We start from the raw sequence: 17,683 nt of genomic DNA on the forward strand, positions 1-17,683 counted from the left end.
AGCTCGGGGTCCTAAGCAACTGCCTTTGTTGCCTATCCCATTGCTACGCCTCTGTCTGTTATCTTTGCTCAACTTCGTAGATAGAAGGATTTATGAAGCTGATATCCTAACCGGAGTAAGCACGATCATCAATTGCCATTACGAATGTATATTATAGTACATCATCAAGGAAAATTTCGCACGCGGCAGCGGTAAAACTTTTGGTAAAGAATTTTTTTTACTTTAGTTTACCCTTTCAATGCGTTTTTTTTTTCTATGTAATATCTACTAGGTGTCAGAACATGACATTTAGTTTACCCTCCTCCCTCTTCAATTATATGCATTAATTAACATTTCAACTAGTGTGTGTGTGTGTGTGTGTGTGTGTGTGTTCAACTCAAATGAGCTGTTTTTACTGAGCAAAGACGCATCTGGGGTTTGTGTGTAAAAACATTATGGATCTATGAATAATGCCAATAACCCACACACAGGCCTAATAACGTAAAACTGACAACTGTGAGGAGCGAAAGTGTCACCCCACAGAAGTGGCGCTCCCTCCGCCGCTTTGGTACAGTGAGGCTACGAGCACGGGCGGTGTTTGTCATGGCAACGCAACCACCAAGATGTAAACAAACCGTTGCTAGGGACACTAACTCACCCTCCCTCCCTGACACTGTTAAAAGAAGTGCCTAGGAAACTACAATTAGCACAGGAAACACATGGAGGAATGATAGAAAACTACTGCAGTTAGAGGAAACACGTGGAGAAGTGATGGGAGAAAGGCAAATAAACACCACATGAGTTTTAGAGAAAGGGAAAAAAGAAAGAAGAAACAGACACGTAAGATTAAAAGTTATAGTGATTTTAGAAGACATGCAAAAATTATCTTCCTGACCCGAGATATTCCTGACCTGACCTATGGAGATTTGAAATGGAACAAATGGTGCATGCATGCTGTATACAAGAGACAGAAATGGAGGCGGAGAATAAGTTATGGCTAGAACAGTAAGGAAGCGGTGGGATATACTGGTGAGTCTACGTCTGTGTGTGTGTGCGTGTGTCATGGTTGTGTGTATGTATGTGTGTGTCATGGTTGTGTGTGTGTGTGTCATGATTGTGTGTGTGTGTGTGTGTGTGTGTGTCATGGTTGTGTGTATATGTATATCTTTCTAAGAATTAACTTGTAATGCATCCAGAAAGATATAAAGCAAAATGGAATTGTTGTGTTTTATATAAATCAGTGCAGTTTTTCTTTTTCGTTTTAGGTCATAAATCAACCTAACCTAACTAAATTGAGCAAAACTTAATCTTAATCTAACTTGGGTTCACTTAATCAAAGAACTTAACCAAACCTAGCTGACTTTACTGTAACCTAATCTAACCTAACTAATTTGACAAAAGAAACTAAGCCTGACTTAACCTAACCTAATTTAGTGAATTCCAGGCAACCTTAACCCAATCATATAAACACATCAGTACCTTTTTTTTTCCCCATTTGCCCTAGCCATGGCCCCGAGTCTGGATGGGCCTGTCACTCCCTCCTCCCCGGGCCGCCTTGCCACCCCCAGCACAGACAGGGGTGAGGGGCGGCAGCGTTGGCGGCTCCTCCTCGTGTCGTCCAAGGCTAGGCACTTAGAGGCAGTGACACAAGCTGCTCTGCCATCTGTCATTCTCGTCACTTTCAAGTATGACTCTTCTACCTTGGACCATATACTGGGTAGGTAATGGGTTTGGATGCTCTCTCTCTCTCTCTCTCTCTCTCTCTCTCTCTCTCTCTCTCTCTCTCTCTCTCTCTCTCTCTCTCTCTCTGCCTATATATATATATATATATATATATATATATATATATATATATATATATATCTGGTGTTGTGTTTGAGAAAGTGTGGTGTTGTGTTTGAGAAAGTGTGTTTCTTTTTTTTATTTTGCTAGACTGAGGAGGAAAAAATAAAAACAATAAAGAAAATTCTCTCATTTTTGGGATGTCACTTTTTCCTCTCAGTAGCTTGGTAATAATTATTTTTTTAATTGATATGTCCATCTTTTTATATCTACTCTTTTTAATACTGCTGTGTGTGTGTGTGTGTGTGTGTGTGTGTGTGTGTGTGTGTGTGTGTGTGTGTGTGTGCATCCTGTTTTTCCTCTCAATGTATTAATTGAGATTATTTGTCATACATTATTATCATACAGTTTCAAATATTTTAAGACCAAACTAATGTTGATACCATATTATGGTAGTAATGTTTTGTGCTTAATAAAATCTATCTATCTATCTATTTACCTGCTTGTGTGTGTTGTAGGGGAGGTTGGGCGAGGGCTGGCGGGACGCAAGGTGGAGTCGATGGCCATGCTGCTCCATGGGTCAGAGTTGCAGCTTCACCTGTGTGGGCCTGGTGAGAAGGTAAGGAGCTTTACTGATATTTGCAGGTGACCAGGGAATTCATACACCATGTGATCTTAATTTTATTATACATGTATATATTTTTTTATTCTTATTTTGTTTTTATACACCTGAAAACACAAAAAACACACATTTACATTCAGCAAAACACTAAAAACAAACCCACACACCTAAAAACACCCCAACACACCACCTACACCCCAGTACCTCCTCTCTTGCCTCCTCCTTCAGGTTGTCAGTACGCACTCAGTCTCCCAGCAGGCGTCAGTGAGGGAGTTCTTCAGTAGCCTGGTCAACACACACCTGGACCGCTCTTTGCTGCATCCACGCCTTGACTTCCTGGCAGCCCACCCGCCACCACCCACAGCATGCCCAGGCCATCAGTGCTGCCCTCACTGAGCTGCTGCAGGTGTGTGGTGGTGGTGGTGATGTGTTACTTTTAGTTATTTAGTGAAGTTAAGTTAGTTTAGTTGGGTTATTATTATCGTGAAGTTTTCATGTTGACCTAAAAAACACAAAATTACTTCACTTCTTTACTAACTGACTTACCTACTTTGTACTGCCACTTTTTACTTCACTTCTGATATACACACCTTATTTCCTTTACTCCTCCTTTACTACCTGACATATGTACTTCTTCCAGTCTTTATTTCACTCATTTTATTCCTTACCTAACTGATATCCTTCCTTACTTTCCTACTTAACTTCTCCTTCACTCCCTGACATACCTACTTCTGCTAGTCCTTATTTCACTCATTTCATTCCTTAATTACTGATATTCTTCCTTAATTTCTTTCTCAAAAGCAAAGCTACACTACACACTTAAAAACTCTAATACACATTAAAAGAATTATCTACACACCAAAAACCACTAAAAATGCTCTTGAAAACACACTTACACATCCTTTAAGCACCCAAGACCAAACTTACGTATCTAATAAACATAAAATTTCACTTCTCCCTCACTCCTTCACTCACACAAAACTTCACTCCATCACTGTCACATGCAAACCTTCACTCCTTCCTCACTCCTTCACTCTCACACACACAAACTTCACTCTATCACTCTCACACACAAACCTTCACTCCTCCCTCACTCCTTCACACTCTCACACACAAAACTTCACTCCATCACTCACGCACAAACCTTCACTCCTCCCTCACTCCTTCACTCTCACACACAAAACTTCACTCCTCCCTCACTCCTTCACTCTCACAAAGCTTCACTTCTTCACCCTCTCACAAAACTTCATGCCTCCCTCACTCCTTCACTCTCACAAAGCTTCACTCCTTCACCCTCTCACCAAACTTCATGTCTCCCTCACTCCTTCACTCACACAAAACCACTCTTCCCTCACCCCTTCAGTCTCACAAAGTTTCACTCCTTCACCCTCTCACAAAACTTCACACCTCCCTCACTCCTTCACTCTCTCACTCCTTTCATCAGATCCCTGTGCAGCTGATCAAGGACCTGCAGGGGGCGGAGGTTGAGGTGGAGCGTTGGGGCCCAGAGTCCACCACTAAGGTACCTCTGGGCCAGCTGTACTTCAACCCACAGAAGCTGAAGGAGGCACTGAAGACAGCCGGCAGTGGGGCCAACCAGCGTGTCAAGGATTTGGACCGTGAATATGAGAAGATTAGGGTCATTGGCAAAGGTGAGAAGTGGTGGTGGTGGTGGTGGTGGTGGTTGTTATTAGTTGTTGTATTAGTGTTTGTTGTAGTAATGGATGTATTGTGTAGTTGTATTATTGTTATTATTGTTATTACTATTGTTTTTGTTATTGCTTATCTGTTTATATTTTTTTTATTTTCCTCCTCAGTTCACCAACTTTCATTTATTTACTAATTTACTCTTGTACTGACTTATTTACTGACTTTCTTTTCTTTACTAACTCATTCATTCGTAAGGTAACTTTCTTTTCATATCTGTTATTCTTTCACTAACTTTTTTGTTCTTTTATGCCTTCTTTCAGTCTTTTCCTGTCTTTCTGTCTTTTACTACTAATTTTTACTAACTCACTAATTAATTATCATGTTATACACTTGATTTATGTTCCTGCACTCTCTCACTCACTCATTGTCACTTCAGGTTCATTTGGTAGTGCTGTGCTGTACCGACGGCTGAAGGACGAGGCGCTGGTGGTGATCAAGGAAATAAACATGTTGGACCTCTCGGCCTCGGAGCGTCAGATGTCCCTCAATGAGATCAACGTACTGGCGCTGCTTGACCATCCCAATATTGTCAGGTGTGTCTTTGTGTGTGTGTGTGTGTGTGTGTGTGTGTGTGTGTGTGTGTGTGTGTGTGTGTGTGTGTGTGTGTAATTCACGTGTGTGTGTGTGTGTGTGTGTGTTCTTGACTCTCCCAATACTGTCAGGTGTGTGTGTCTGTGTGTATAACTGTCCCAATATTGTTAGGTGTGTGTGTGTGTGTGTGTGTGTGTGTGTGTGTGTGTGTGTGTGTGTGTGTATAACTGTCCCAATATTGTAAGGTGTGTGTGTTTGTGTGTATGACTGTCCCAATATTGTAAGGTGTGTGTGTTTATGTGTATGACTGTCCCAATATTGTAAGGTGTGTGTGTCTTTGTGTACGTGTGTGTGTGTTTATTTCATGATTGCTTGCCAGTGTATAGATAGTTAGACCACCTCTTTTACCCTCCCTTTCTTTGCTGTAAGTTATGAGTTTTGAGAGGAAATTTTATAAAGAAAGAGAAAGAGAGAGAGAGAGAGATGGAGACAAAGAGTTTGTAATTTTGGACTAGACAGACAGACAAACAGACAGACAGACAGACAGACAGACAGACAAACAGACAGACAGACAGACCACCTCACATCTCCCTCCTTTATTTATCCTCACCTGCATAGACAGCTTTGAGAGAGAAATGTTATGAAGGAGAGAGGAGGTCTTAATTGTTGATTTGGTGTATAGATAGATAGAAAGACAGATAGACAGATAGACAACTTCTCATCTCTCTCCCTTACTTACCCTCATCTATATAGACAGTTTTGAGAGAGAAATGTTTTGAGGGAGAGAAAGAGAGAGAGGAAAAGGTCATGACTCGTGGCTTGGTAGAATGAAAGAGAAAGAAGTGATGATTACTGATTATGTATGTAGATAGACAAACAGACAGACAGGCAGACAGACTATCTCCCATCTCATCTACCTTTCTTGCCCCAAGTTTTGAAAGGAAAATGTTATCAAAGAGAGAATAAAGAGACAAATAGATGATAATAGCCAAGTATGGGAATAGATAGATGAATAAGTAGATAGACAGAAGATAGGTAGATAAATGGATAGACAAATGGATAGACAAAGCTGACATATCCCTTTCTTCTTCCATCAAGGTCGCTCTACTAGTGATCTTCTGGCTTTCCTTACTGAGTCTTGGTCATCCTCTTTTAGAGATTTGGTGAAACTTTTGCTGTTGCGTTAGACATATCAAAAGCTTTTGATAGAGTCTGGCATAAAGCTTTGATTTCAAAACTGCCCTCCTACGGCTTCTATCCTTCTCTCTGCAACTTTATCTCAAGTTTCCTTTCTGACCGCTCTATTGCTGCTGTGGTAGACGGCTACTGTTCTTCTCCTAAACCTATTAATAGTGGTGTTCCTCAGGGTTCTGTCCTGTCACCCACTCTCTTTCTATTATTCATTAATGACCTTCTTAACCAAACTTCTTGCCCTATCCACTCCTACGCTGATGATACCACCCTACATCTTTCCACGTTCTTTCAGAGACGTCCAACCCTTCAGGAAATCAACAGATCACGCGGGGACGCCACGGAACGCCTGACTTCAGATCTTTCTAAGATTTCCGATTGGGGCAGAGAAAATCTAGTAGTTTTCAATGCCTCAAAAACTCAATTCCTCCATCTATCAACTCAACACAACCTTCCACAACCTCACAATCTTAACTGGAAACTTCACATCTCATCTCTTGCTAAAACAGCTTCTATGAAGTTAGGTGTTCTGAGGCGTCTCCGACAGTTTGTCTCGCCCCTCCAACTGCTTACTCTGTATAAGGGCCTTATCCGTCCCTGTATGGAGTACTCTTCGCATGTTTGGGGGGGTTCCAGTCACACAGCTTTGCTTGATAGGGTGGAATCGAAAGCTCTTCGTCTCATCAACTCCCCTCCTCTGACTAACTGTCTTCAGTCTCTTTCTCACCGCCGAAATGTTGCATCCCTTTCTATATTTTATCGCTATTTTCATGGTAACTGTTCTACTGATCTTGCTAACTGCATGCCTCCCCTCCTCCTGCGGCCACGCTGCACAAGGCTTTCTTCTTCCTCTCATCCCTATTCTGTCCAACTCTCTAATGCAAGAGTTAACCAGTACGCTCAATCATTCATCCCTTTCACTGGTAAACTCTGGAACTCCCTCCCTGCATCTGTATTTCCAAATTCCTACAACTTGTCTTCTTTTAAGAGGGAGGTATCGAGGCATTTGCTCCCCTAATTCTGGCTGACGGTTTTGGCACTTTTGTACTCTTTGGAGAGCCAGCGCTCAAGTGGGCCTTCTTTTAACTTTCTTTTTTATGCCCTTGGCTGGCCCTCTTCCCTACGTAAAAAAAAAAAAAACCCTCCCCCAGTTATATGGACAGCTTTGAGAGGGACACTATTCTGTGCATTGAGATGGAGAACACTGACGGAGGGAGTCTGGCACAGTACCTGACACAGAGCTTTTTAATCTTTGTTTTCCTTCTCTCTTTTTTTTTCTATCCTTCTTTCTCCTTTCCTTTTACATTTTTTTTTTTCTTCCTTCATTCTTTTCATTTCCTATATCTTTCCTTTCTTCCTTCTCTCCTTTTTCTGTCTATTTTCTTCCTTTAATCCTTCCTTCCCAGTAGATAGGTAGAAAAATGGATAGACAAACCTAACATACCTCTTTCCTCCCGCAGTTACATGGACAGCTTTGAGAGGGACACCATTCTAATGCATTGAGAAGGAGTACCCTGAGCTTTTTAATCTTTACTTTCCTTCTCTCCTTTTTTCTATTCTTTGTCCTTTCCTTTTACATTTTTCTTCTTTTTTCCTTCATTCTTTTCATTCCCTATATCATTCCTTTCTTCCTTCTCTCCTTTTTCTGTATATTTCCTTCCTTTAATCCTTCCTTCCCAGTAGATAGGTAGAAAAATGGATAGACAGACCTAACATACCTCTTTCCTCCCGCAGTTACATGGACAGCTTTGAGAGGGACACCATTCTATGCATTGAGATGGAGTACGCTGACGGAGGGAGTCTGGCACAGTACCTGACGCAGAGGGTGAAGCGCATTGACGAGAGGGAGGTGCTGGCCATCTTCCACCAGATAACTGCTGCTATCGCCCACATGCACCACCACCACATACTCCACCGGTGAGGGGAAGGGGCGAGGGGACTTGGGAGGGGATGTTGGTGCTTGCTTGTAATGTTTTGAGATTTTTTTAGTGGGTTTTTGCTTAGTTTACTAGGATTTGTTTTGTGTGAGGTTAGGTTAGGTTAGGTTAGTTGATTTTAATGTTTTTTCTCTGTGATGTGTTTGGTTTGGTTAAGTTTTTGTGAGGGTTTTGTTGAGTTTAATTTGTTTATTTGTGTTTTGTGTGAGGTTAGGTTTGGTTAAGTTCGGTAAGGTTTGTTGATTTTAGTGTTTTTTCTGTGATGTGTTTGGTTTGGTTAAGTTTTTGTGAAGGTTTTGTTGAATTGATTTGGTTGGGTTGTGTTTTGGGTGAGGTTAGATCAGCTTAGGTTGATTTTATTTGTTTATTTTGTTTTTTTGTTCAGTTAGATAAGGTTAGTTTGTCTGAGTGATTCTTCCCAATGATGTGTTTGGATAGGTTTGGTTTGTTGTGTTTGGTTTAGTTTGTTTGCTTGAGTTAGGTTTGGTGTGAGGTTAGAATAGGTTAATTTTATTTGTTTATCTTGGGTTTGGTTATTTGGTTAGGTTAGTTGGTTAGATTAGATAAGCCTAGGGCAAGTTAGATTTGGTTAGGTTAGCTTGGGTTAAGTTAGCTTAGATCTATACTCACTCATTTTCTTGCTTTCACAGTGACACATTACACTAGGTTAGGTTAAGTTACCTCTACACATCAAGTTAGATTAGGTTAGGTTTTTTGCTACACATCACCCACTCTTGTGCCCTCACTGGTAAAGTTAGGTTAAATTAAGTTTTCTCTATAATTGATTCATTCTCTCCCTCTTGGCTTTACTGAGAGTTAGGTTGGTTTAGGTCTTCTATACACATGACTCACCCTTTGACTCTCTCCCTGCCAGTGACCTCAAGACAGCCAATATCTTCCTGACCAAGGAGGGGCAGGTCAAGGTGGGTGACTTTGGCATCAGCAAGATGATGAGCACCCAGTCCGTGCACGCCCACACTGTCCTTGGCACCCCATACTACATCAGCCCCGAGATGGTGAGTGGTGTGTGGTGTGGGGTGGGTGTACACTGTTACTGTCTGTTCAGGGAAAGTGTGTCAGTGGTGCCTCAGTGTTTGGTTGCCACCCCTGCTCCCAACACACCTTCAAAATACTTTACTTCACTTCAGTAGTTACACAGGTTGGGCAAGTTTTGTTTCCATCACGAATGAAGAAGTGTTTGTTCAATTATATCAATACGGGTAAAAGGAAGTAATTGTGACAAGTATAAGTAAAGGAATGAAACTTTTATTATTTATACACCACTTCTAACCGTTATAAAGTTTTGCTTAAAATTAAACCTGCCTTCTTGAACATGAAATACTGAATATGATAGTGAAAATTTATATTAAAGAAACAAGGAAAGATTTCTATGATAATCTTAACTTAATAGTGGCAGTAACATCAGTACACTAGCAGTAGCAGTAGCAACAGCAACACCACTAATAGAACACATGTAACAATAGTACTGGCAGTAACATCAATAACCTAACCATGATAACTCACTCCTCTGTGTTTGTGTGTGTGTGTGTGTGTGGGCAGTGTGAGGGGAAGGAGTACGATGAGAAGAGTGACATCTGGGCACTGGGCTGCATCCTGTATGAGATGGCCTGCCTGCAGAAGACCTTGAAGGATCCAACCTGCCTGCCCTCGTCAACAAAATCATGAAGGTGAGAGAGAGAGAGAGAGAGATGAAAAATATCAGAAAAATTGTAATAGGAAGAGAGAAAGATGAGAGAGAGAGAGGTGAAAGAAAACATTAATAGAAAGACAATCGTGAGAAAAAAAATCTTAAATAAATCCAAAAAATTTGAAAAGAAAGGAGAAAGAGAGAGAGAGAGAGAGAGAGAGCAAACTACTTTTACCCTCCTTGTCTTCACTCCCAGGGTCAATTTGCTCCAATCCGCGGCAACTATTCCCCAGGCTTCAAGCAGCTGGTGCGGGATCTGCTGCAGCGTGACCCGGAGTTCAGACCCACAGCAGAAGAGGTCAGGTCAAGTAAATTTAGGTCAGGTTAGATTTAGTTAGGATAGGTTATGTTAACTTCAGAATATTTTTAGTTATGTTAGTTATGGTTAGTTTGGGTTTTAGTTAGGTTAGGTTAGGTTAGGGCTATGTTAGGTTAGGTTAAGTTAGGTTGGGAGAGATAATTTCATGTTAGGTTAGGTTAGATTTAACACTTTTATGTATTTATTTATATTTCAATTCTATTTGTTTATTTATTTGCATATTTTCTTCATATAATTTTCTATCTATTCATTTACGAATTTATTGACTCATTTACTTATTAATTTATCTACTCTGTCCATTTACTAAACTCATTTACTAATTTTTGTATTACTTTGCCTACTGTGTGCATTTCTTTACATACTTATTCATCTTTTTATACATTTATTTACTTATTAAAGAATTGATTTTCTTCATGTCTGATTTTGCTACCCTTTCCGTCACCACTTCAGCTCATTGCCACCTCCTCCTCCCTCAGGTGCTGAACGAGCGTCTGCCGGAGCTGCTGGCCCAGGTGTGCTGTGAGGGCATGGACGCTGAGGAGGTGAGCGAGCAGCTGCGGCACTCCATCGAGGTGGCCCGCCAGACCCAGGTGTCCAGGTGAGGCCAAGGTGTTCAAGTAGGAGATGGAGGTTTGCATTCTTTCCCTGTTATTCTGTTGTGATGAGAGATGAAGGCTTCTACTTTCTCTCTTATTCTGTTCATTGTTAATCTTTCATGAATTTTTTTCTGCTGAATCTATTTGGCATTTCAGTGGGTCTTTTTTTATTTATTTTTTATTTTTTCCCACTTCAATTAAATCAACAGTTTTTCTCCCTATCTCATCATTTTTCTGCTTAATCTTTTCTCATCTTATTTTACTTTTTATCAATCAACAATTTCTCTCTCTATCTTCCTATTACTCTATTTAATCCTTCCCTTTCTTTAACCTCTTCAATACCATAATGCATTTTCGTATTTATTCTGCTTACTATTGGGTGATTTCATACAGCTTCAGAAACTTAAGTTGAGATTAAAATAGTGAAGACTCTGGCCATTAATCTTTGACCTCCATAGACAGTTCATAATGTAAATAAAATTGTCTAATCATACACTAAACTCATGGTAAAAATGCATCCTAGTACTGAATGGGTTAAATCAACAAATCTTCTTTCTGCATCTGTATATAATCCTTCTCCTTACTTCCCTTTCTCCAAATCAACAAATCTTCAATCTCCATCTCTGTATAATCCTTCTCCCAACAAATCTTCAATCTTCACCTGTATATAATCCTTCTCTCTCCTTTCCTTCCTCCCTGTGACAGCCTAACCCACCCTACCTCCCCTGCCACACCCCACAGGTCCTCCCGGCCACCGCGCTCTGTTGTGTACCACCTCAAAGTGTACGACTCCTCCATCAGCATCAACCCCGTCCCGCTGCCGGCCAGGACCAGGGTCAAGGAGGTCGCCGTCTCAAACACACATGTGGTTTTGTTGACCTCAGGTGGGTGGTGGTGGTGGTGGTGGTAGTAGGATTGGAAGGAAGAGTAGTGGTGTTGATTTCTTTCTTTTCTTTTTTTGTTTTATTTGATTTTTTGTAGTTTTTTTCTTTTTTTGTTTGAATTTTGTGTATTTTGTATTTGTTTATTTGAATGCTGCATTTGTTTGGGTTTTATTTCAATTGTGTGTTTTTTTTGTCATTTTTATTTCAGTTGTGTTTTTTTTTTGTCATTTTTATTTTAATTGTGTGTCATTTGTCTTTTTATTTAAATTGTGTTTTCATGCCTTTCTATTTCAATTGTGTTTCCTTTAGGTATTTGAATTGTGTGCTTTTCATACTTGTTTATTTTAATTGTGTGGTTTGTCTGCATTTTTAACCTAATTATCATTAAATATAGAATAACATTTAAGCAACAACCATAAATATCAAGATTTTATCACTATAGAGAAAGACCTACATTTACACAGTCTACCCAGGAACACTCACCCTGCCTCCTTTCCCTGACACACACACACACACACACACACACACACACACACACACACACACACACACACACACACACACACACACACACACACGCGTGGTGTAGTGGTTGCCTTCGACTCACAATCGAGAGGGCCGGGTTCAAGTCCCGGGAAGCGGCAAGGCAGATGGGCAAGCCTCTTAATGTGTGGCCCCTGTTCATCTAGCACTAAATAGGTACGGGATGTAACTCGAGAGGTTGTGGCCTCGCTTTCCCGGTGTGTGGAGTGTGTTATGGTCTCAGTCCTAACCGAAGATCGGTCTATGAGCTCTGAGCTTGCTCCGTAATGGGGAAGACTGGCTGGGTGACCAGCAGGCGATCGAGGTAAATTACACACACACACACACACACACACACACACACACACACACACACACACATTGTTTTCATGTCGGTAGCTCAGTGGTTAGTTTAACTCTGCTTGCGCTGGCTTCACAAGCCAGAGGACCGCCCTATATATTTCTGGTTCGATTCTCCGGCGGGTGGAGATATTTGGGTGTGTCTCCTTTCACGCATATTCCTCCTACTCCTCCACCCTCTGTAGCCCCTGTTCACCGAGCAGTGAGTAGGTACGGGATGTAAATCAAGGAGTTGTGACCTTGTTGTCCCGGTGTGTGGTGTGTGCCTGGTCTCAGGCCTATCCGAAAATCAGAAATAATGAGCTCTGAGCTCGTTCCGTAGGGTAACGTCTGGCTGTCTCGTCAGAGACTGCAGCAGATCAAACAGTGAAACACACACACACACACACACACACACCCAGCAACTCACCCTGTCTCTTTTCCCTGCCAGAGTGCCTAGTGTACACCTGGGGTGAGGGGAAGAAGGGCCAGCTGGGACATGAGGCCCTGGAGGTGTGGCGGGGGCGGCCAGGGGTGGTGGAGGCATTGCGGGGGAAGGCCATCACCAGGGTATGTGCGGGAGACGGGTTCTCAGTGTTTGCCTCTGATAATGGGATTGTGATGCCATCACCAGGGTATGTGCGGGAGACGGGTTCTCAGTGTTTGCCTCTGATAATGGGATTGTGATGACGTGTGGTGATGGGACCTTTGGCTGTCTGGGGCACAACGACTGGAACAGCTCCACCAAACCGAAGCTCATTGGTGAGTTCATTGTGTGTGTGTGTGTGTGTGTGTGTGTGACTGTGTTTTTTTTTCTCTCTTTTTTTCATTGGTGAGTTGGTGTGTGCTTATGCGACAGTGTGTATGTAAGCGTTTTGTTTTTTATTGGTGAGTTAGTATGATTGTGTGTGTATATGAATTGGCTTGGGTTGGTGTGTGCTTGTGTGACTGTGTGTGTGTGTATATGACTTGGTGTGTGTCACTGTGACTGTGTGTGTATATGAGTTACCATGTATTTGTGTGACTGTTTGTATGAGTGTGTGTATGTTTGTGTATATGTAAGATTTTTCTTTTCCTTTCTTTTTTACACATATGTGTATGTTTTTGAAATCTTGTTTGCGTGTGTGTATGTAAGAAAGATTTTATTGTTCACTCAAGTTGTCTAAACTAACCTAATCTAACCTTAACATAGTCACTCAACAGTCACCCTAGTCATTTGTACACAGTCATCTCTATACAGTTACCTAACCTAACCTAACAGTCACTCAACACAGTCACCCGAGTCACCCATAGTCACCCTACACAGCCATCCCTATAGTTACCTAACCTAACAGTCACCCAACCCAGTCACTGCTAAACATTCACCCTCTAGTCATCCATACAGTCATCTCGTCACCCGTACACTATTAACCCAACAGTCACCCCAACACTGACCCCATTGCAGAGCGGTTGTTGGCGGTGGACGTGTGTGGCATCAGCTGTGGGTCGCATCATGTGGTGGTGGTGGCGGCAGATGGGGTGGTGTTTGCCTGGGGGAGGGGTGAGGGAGGCAGGCTGGGCACCGGAGCAGAGGATGATGCGTGGGTGTTGTCGTTTTTGTCTTGTCTCGTGTTGTTTTGTTGTGTTTTGTTCTTTATTTCGGAATTTCTGCTTTTTCTCTTTTCCTTTCTTCTCTTTATTTTTTGAGTCTTGTATTTTTCTTCTTTCTCTTCCTTTTTTCATTTGTTTTTCCTTCTCTAATGGTTTGAATCTCCTTTTTCTCTTCCTTTTTCTTTTCTCCTCTTTTTCTTCCGTTTTCCTTTTCATGCTTTGGATCTCCCTCCTTTTCCTTCTTTTCCTCTTCTCATATCCTTTTCTATTCTTCTCTTAGTTTGAATCTCCTTTTGCTTTGTTTTCCTTTTCAATTTTTCCTTCTCCTTCTCTTCCTTACTTCTCCTCTTATGCTTTGAACCTGCTTTTTCCTTCTTCTTCCTCTTCCTATTTCTTTTTCTCTTCCTCTTTTGGTTTGAATCTCCTTTTTTTTCTGTTTTTCCTTCTCTTCATATTTCTTTCTTTTTCTGTCTCTTCTCACGCACGCATTTGTACAGAAACACTCACGCATGTACGCAGAGTTAGTCATTTTCGCGCACAAGAGCACCCATGAATTCACCTGCTGGCGTTTTGCAAATTTTTCAGCTGAGAGAGAGAGAAAATTTAAGAAGAAAGTTTAGGGAAAATAAAGAAAGAAAGGAAAGAAGTAAGCTAAAATAATAGGAGCAAAGTAAGAAAATAATAAAATGAGAGAAAAGAAAGAGGAAATAAAAAAAAATTAAAGAAAATGTAAAAACAAAGAAGAAAAATGATAGAATGAGAGAAGAAAAGAAGAAATTACAAATAAATAAATAAAGCATAAGAAAAGCAAGAAAATAACAAAACAGGAGAAAAGAAAATTAAAAGCAAAAAAAAAAAAAAAAAGAAATAAATAAAAAGAAATGCTTAACCTAACCTAACTTAATTCTCGTGCAACAGGTGTCACCCTACAGAGATCGAGCTGCCCCTAGAGGTAGTGGTGACCAGCGTGCGGTGCGGTGGTGATGGCACGCTGCTGGTGACAGATCAGGGCGGCCTCTTAGCTTGCGGCAACAACACGTACAACAAACTCGGACTCAACCAGGCTCCGGGACTCTTCTCTATCAATTTCAAGGTCTGTGGCAGTGTTTGGGTTGGGTGAGGTTAGGTGAGGTTAAGAGGTCTGTGGCAGTGTTTGGGTTGGGTGAGGTTAGGTTGGGTTGGGTGAGGTGAGGTTAGGTTTGGTGTTGGGTTGGGTTGGGCTTTTTCTTATCCCTTAATTTCAAGGTGTTTGTGAGTGTTTAGGTTAGGTCAGGTCAGCTTTGGTGGAGTTGGGTTGGGATAGGTTGGGTTAGTTTATTATTATTATTATTATTATTATTATTATTATTATTATTATTATTATTATTATTATTATTATTATTATTGATTATTTATTTATTCATTTTATTTAGGTTAGGTTGGAATTCTTTTTTTCTATCAATTTCAAAGTGTGTGTGTGTAATTCACCTCGGTCGCCTGCTAGTCACCCAGCCAGTCTTCCCCATTACGGAGCGAGCTCAGAGCTCATAGACCGATCTTTGGGTAGGACTGAGACCACAACACATTCCACACACCGGGAAAGCGAGGCCACAACCCCTCCAGTTACATCCCTTACCTATTTACTGCTAGGTGAACAGGGGCCACACATTAAGAGGCTTGCCCATCTGCCTTGCCGCTTCCCGGGACTCGAACCCGGCCCTCTCGATTGTGAGTCGAGCGTGCTAACCACTACTCTATGTGTGTGTGTGTGTGTGTGTGTGTGTGTGTGTGTGAGTGTTGGGGTTAGATTAGGTAAGGTGAGATTGGATTGGGTTGGGTTGGGTTGAGTAAAGTTGGGTTAGATTAGGTCAGGTTTACTAAGTTTGGTTTAATTTTATTATTATTATTATTATTATTATTATTATTATTATTATTATTATTATTATTATTCTGGTTTACTTTGCTCTGCTTGATTTTGTTCCATGTGCTAGCATCTAAATGGCTCCTTTTTTTATATCCCATTTTTGTTACCCCAATCTGAACCCACATATGATAATAATGATAAGCCTAAATTCAAAATCTTCAGCCACCACCACCACCACCACTCTCGTATCTACAACCAAAAGATATGTCATGTTAATTAGCATCTCAGTTTTGTTTTGTTTATTTATTTATTTATTTATTTTTATGTACTTCCATTACCTTTCACATAAAAAGCATAAATTCACAAGCTCCAACCACCACCACAATCACCACCACCATCTACAACCAAATGAAGTTCTAGGTATACTAGCATCTCGGTATTGATTTTTTATGTACCTCCATAACCTCTCACATAAAAAGCATAAATTCACAAGCTCTAACCACCACCACCATCACCTCACTCTCTCTCTCTCTCTACAGAAGGATGTCCCAAAGGCACTGGTGGCCACAAGAGTGAGGAGCATTGGGTGTCGTGTGGTGGACGTGGCAATGGGGCCGTCCCACACTGCTGTACTGACTGAGATGGGACAGGTGAGGGCTGGAAGGCTGGGAGGGAAGGTAGGCAGGCTGAGAAGTGAAGATGGAGAAGTTAGAGGGATGTTAAGGCTGATGAACAGAAAATAATGCATAAAAAGAGAAGTTTAGATGAGGATTAGGAAAAAAAGTTAATTGATTGATTGGGTGAATTGAATGAGTAGATGGGGAAAAAGTGGGAAATAAAGACAGAGAAGTACAAGGTAAGGGAGAGAAAGAGGAAGTTTAGAAGAGGATTAGGAAAGAATAGAAAGAATACTGTAGGAAAGGTTTGGGTGAAATGAATGATTAGATGAAGAATAAAAGTGAGAAATAAAGGCTGAGAAATAAAAGATAAGATAGAAAAAGAGAAGTGATAAGTTAAGATGATTAAGAAAGAATAGGAAATATAATGATTGGTGGTGAAATGAGTAGAGTAGAGTAAAGGAAAAACAACAAAAAATATATAAAACAGAAAGGAGTAGCGTAAAAAGATGAAAGCAGTAACAGGAACAAAAATAGGACTGGGAAGAACAGAAGGAATAAAAAGAAGGAGATGAAGAGGAGGAGAAAGAAAAAAAAGAAAACCAGATGAAATGAAGACGACACACTAAACATATCTTCTCTTCTCTTCTTATCCCTACCCCTTCCCCTTCCCCATATCCTTCCCCACTCTACCATGCCCTACTCATAACCTACCTTTCTCTGTCCTTCACTGTCCTTCCCTTCCCTTCCCTTCCCTTCTCTTTCCTTTCCTTTCTTTTCCTTCTCTTCTCTTCCCTTCCTTTCCCTTCTCTTCTTTTTTTGTTCCTTCCTTGCCCTTCCCTTTCCTTCCCTTCTCTTCCCTTCTCTTCTCTTCTTTTCTCTTCTCGTCTCTTTCCTTCCCTTCCCTTCCTATCATCTTCCCATAACCTATCCCTTCCCTACTTTTCCCATAACTTACCCTGCCTTTCCTATCCTACTCTACCCACCTCATCCTTTCCCATCCTATTCCCTATCCTACTCCTGCCCTTCCCTACCCTTCTCCTACTATCTCCTCCATCAGGTACTAACATTTGGCCGTAACTACGAGGGGCAGCTGGGTCGAGGAAACACCAGGTCCACTTCACGACCTGTCCTGGTGCGGGGAATGGCAAATAAAGTTGTTACTGTGAGTGTGTTTGTGTGTGTGTTTGTGTTGCTGTAATTTTGTTCTCTCTGTTTTTTTTCCTGTCTCTGTCTCTCTTTCTGTCTCTGTCTCTCTTTCTGTCACTGTCTCTCTTTCTGTCACTGTCTCTCTTTCTGTCACTGTCTCTCTTTCTGTCACTGTCTCTCTTTCTCTCTCTCTCTCTCTCTCTCTCTCTCTCTCTCTCTCTCTCTCTCTCTCTCTCTCTCTCTCTCTCTCTCTCTCTCTCTCTCTCTCTCTCTCTCTCTCTCTCTCTCTCTCTCTAACTCAATTTACGCGATAGATGTGTTCCAAGAGGCATCGCGTAAATCAGAATTCACGTAAAACAAACAT

General features: G+C 41.3%; 1 protein-coding gene across 1 annotated transcript in view; it reads left to right on the forward strand.

Annotated features, from left to right (window-relative positions):
• The first annotated feature begins 528 nt into the window (after positions 1 to 528).
• Positions 529 to 17,683, forward strand: part of LOC123502115 (serine/threonine-protein kinase Nek8-like) — a 25,001-nt gene continuing 7,846 nt past the window's right edge. The window contains 20 exon segments of the mRNA XM_045251326.1: positions 529 to 1,008; positions 1,484 to 1,696; positions 2,280 to 2,380; positions 2,612 to 2,737; positions 2,739 to 2,789; positions 3,828 to 4,035; positions 4,470 to 4,626; positions 7,550 to 7,732; positions 8,627 to 8,768; positions 9,313 to 9,394; positions 9,397 to 9,440; positions 9,657 to 9,758; positions 10,256 to 10,377; positions 11,117 to 11,259; positions 12,572 to 12,707; positions 12,755 to 12,882; positions 13,565 to 13,700; positions 14,629 to 14,803; positions 16,093 to 16,203; positions 17,231 to 17,335. Of these exon segments, the coding sequence (XP_045107261.1) occupies positions 1,486 to 1,696; positions 2,280 to 2,380; positions 2,612 to 2,737; positions 2,739 to 2,789; positions 3,828 to 4,035; positions 4,470 to 4,626; positions 7,550 to 7,732; positions 8,627 to 8,768; positions 9,313 to 9,394; positions 9,397 to 9,440; positions 9,657 to 9,758; positions 10,256 to 10,377; positions 11,117 to 11,259; positions 12,572 to 12,707; positions 12,755 to 12,882; positions 13,565 to 13,700; positions 14,629 to 14,803; positions 16,093 to 16,203; positions 17,231 to 17,335 (2,463 nt within the window). The 5' untranslated portion in view covers positions 529 to 1,008; positions 1,484 to 1,485.

The sequence above is a fragment of the Portunus trituberculatus genome, chromosome 10 (assembly GCF_017591435.1).
Source record: "Portunus trituberculatus isolate SZX2019 chromosome 10, ASM1759143v1, whole genome shotgun sequence".
NCBI classification, from domain to species: Eukaryota; Metazoa; Arthropoda; class Malacostraca; order Decapoda; family Portunidae; genus Portunus; species Portunus trituberculatus.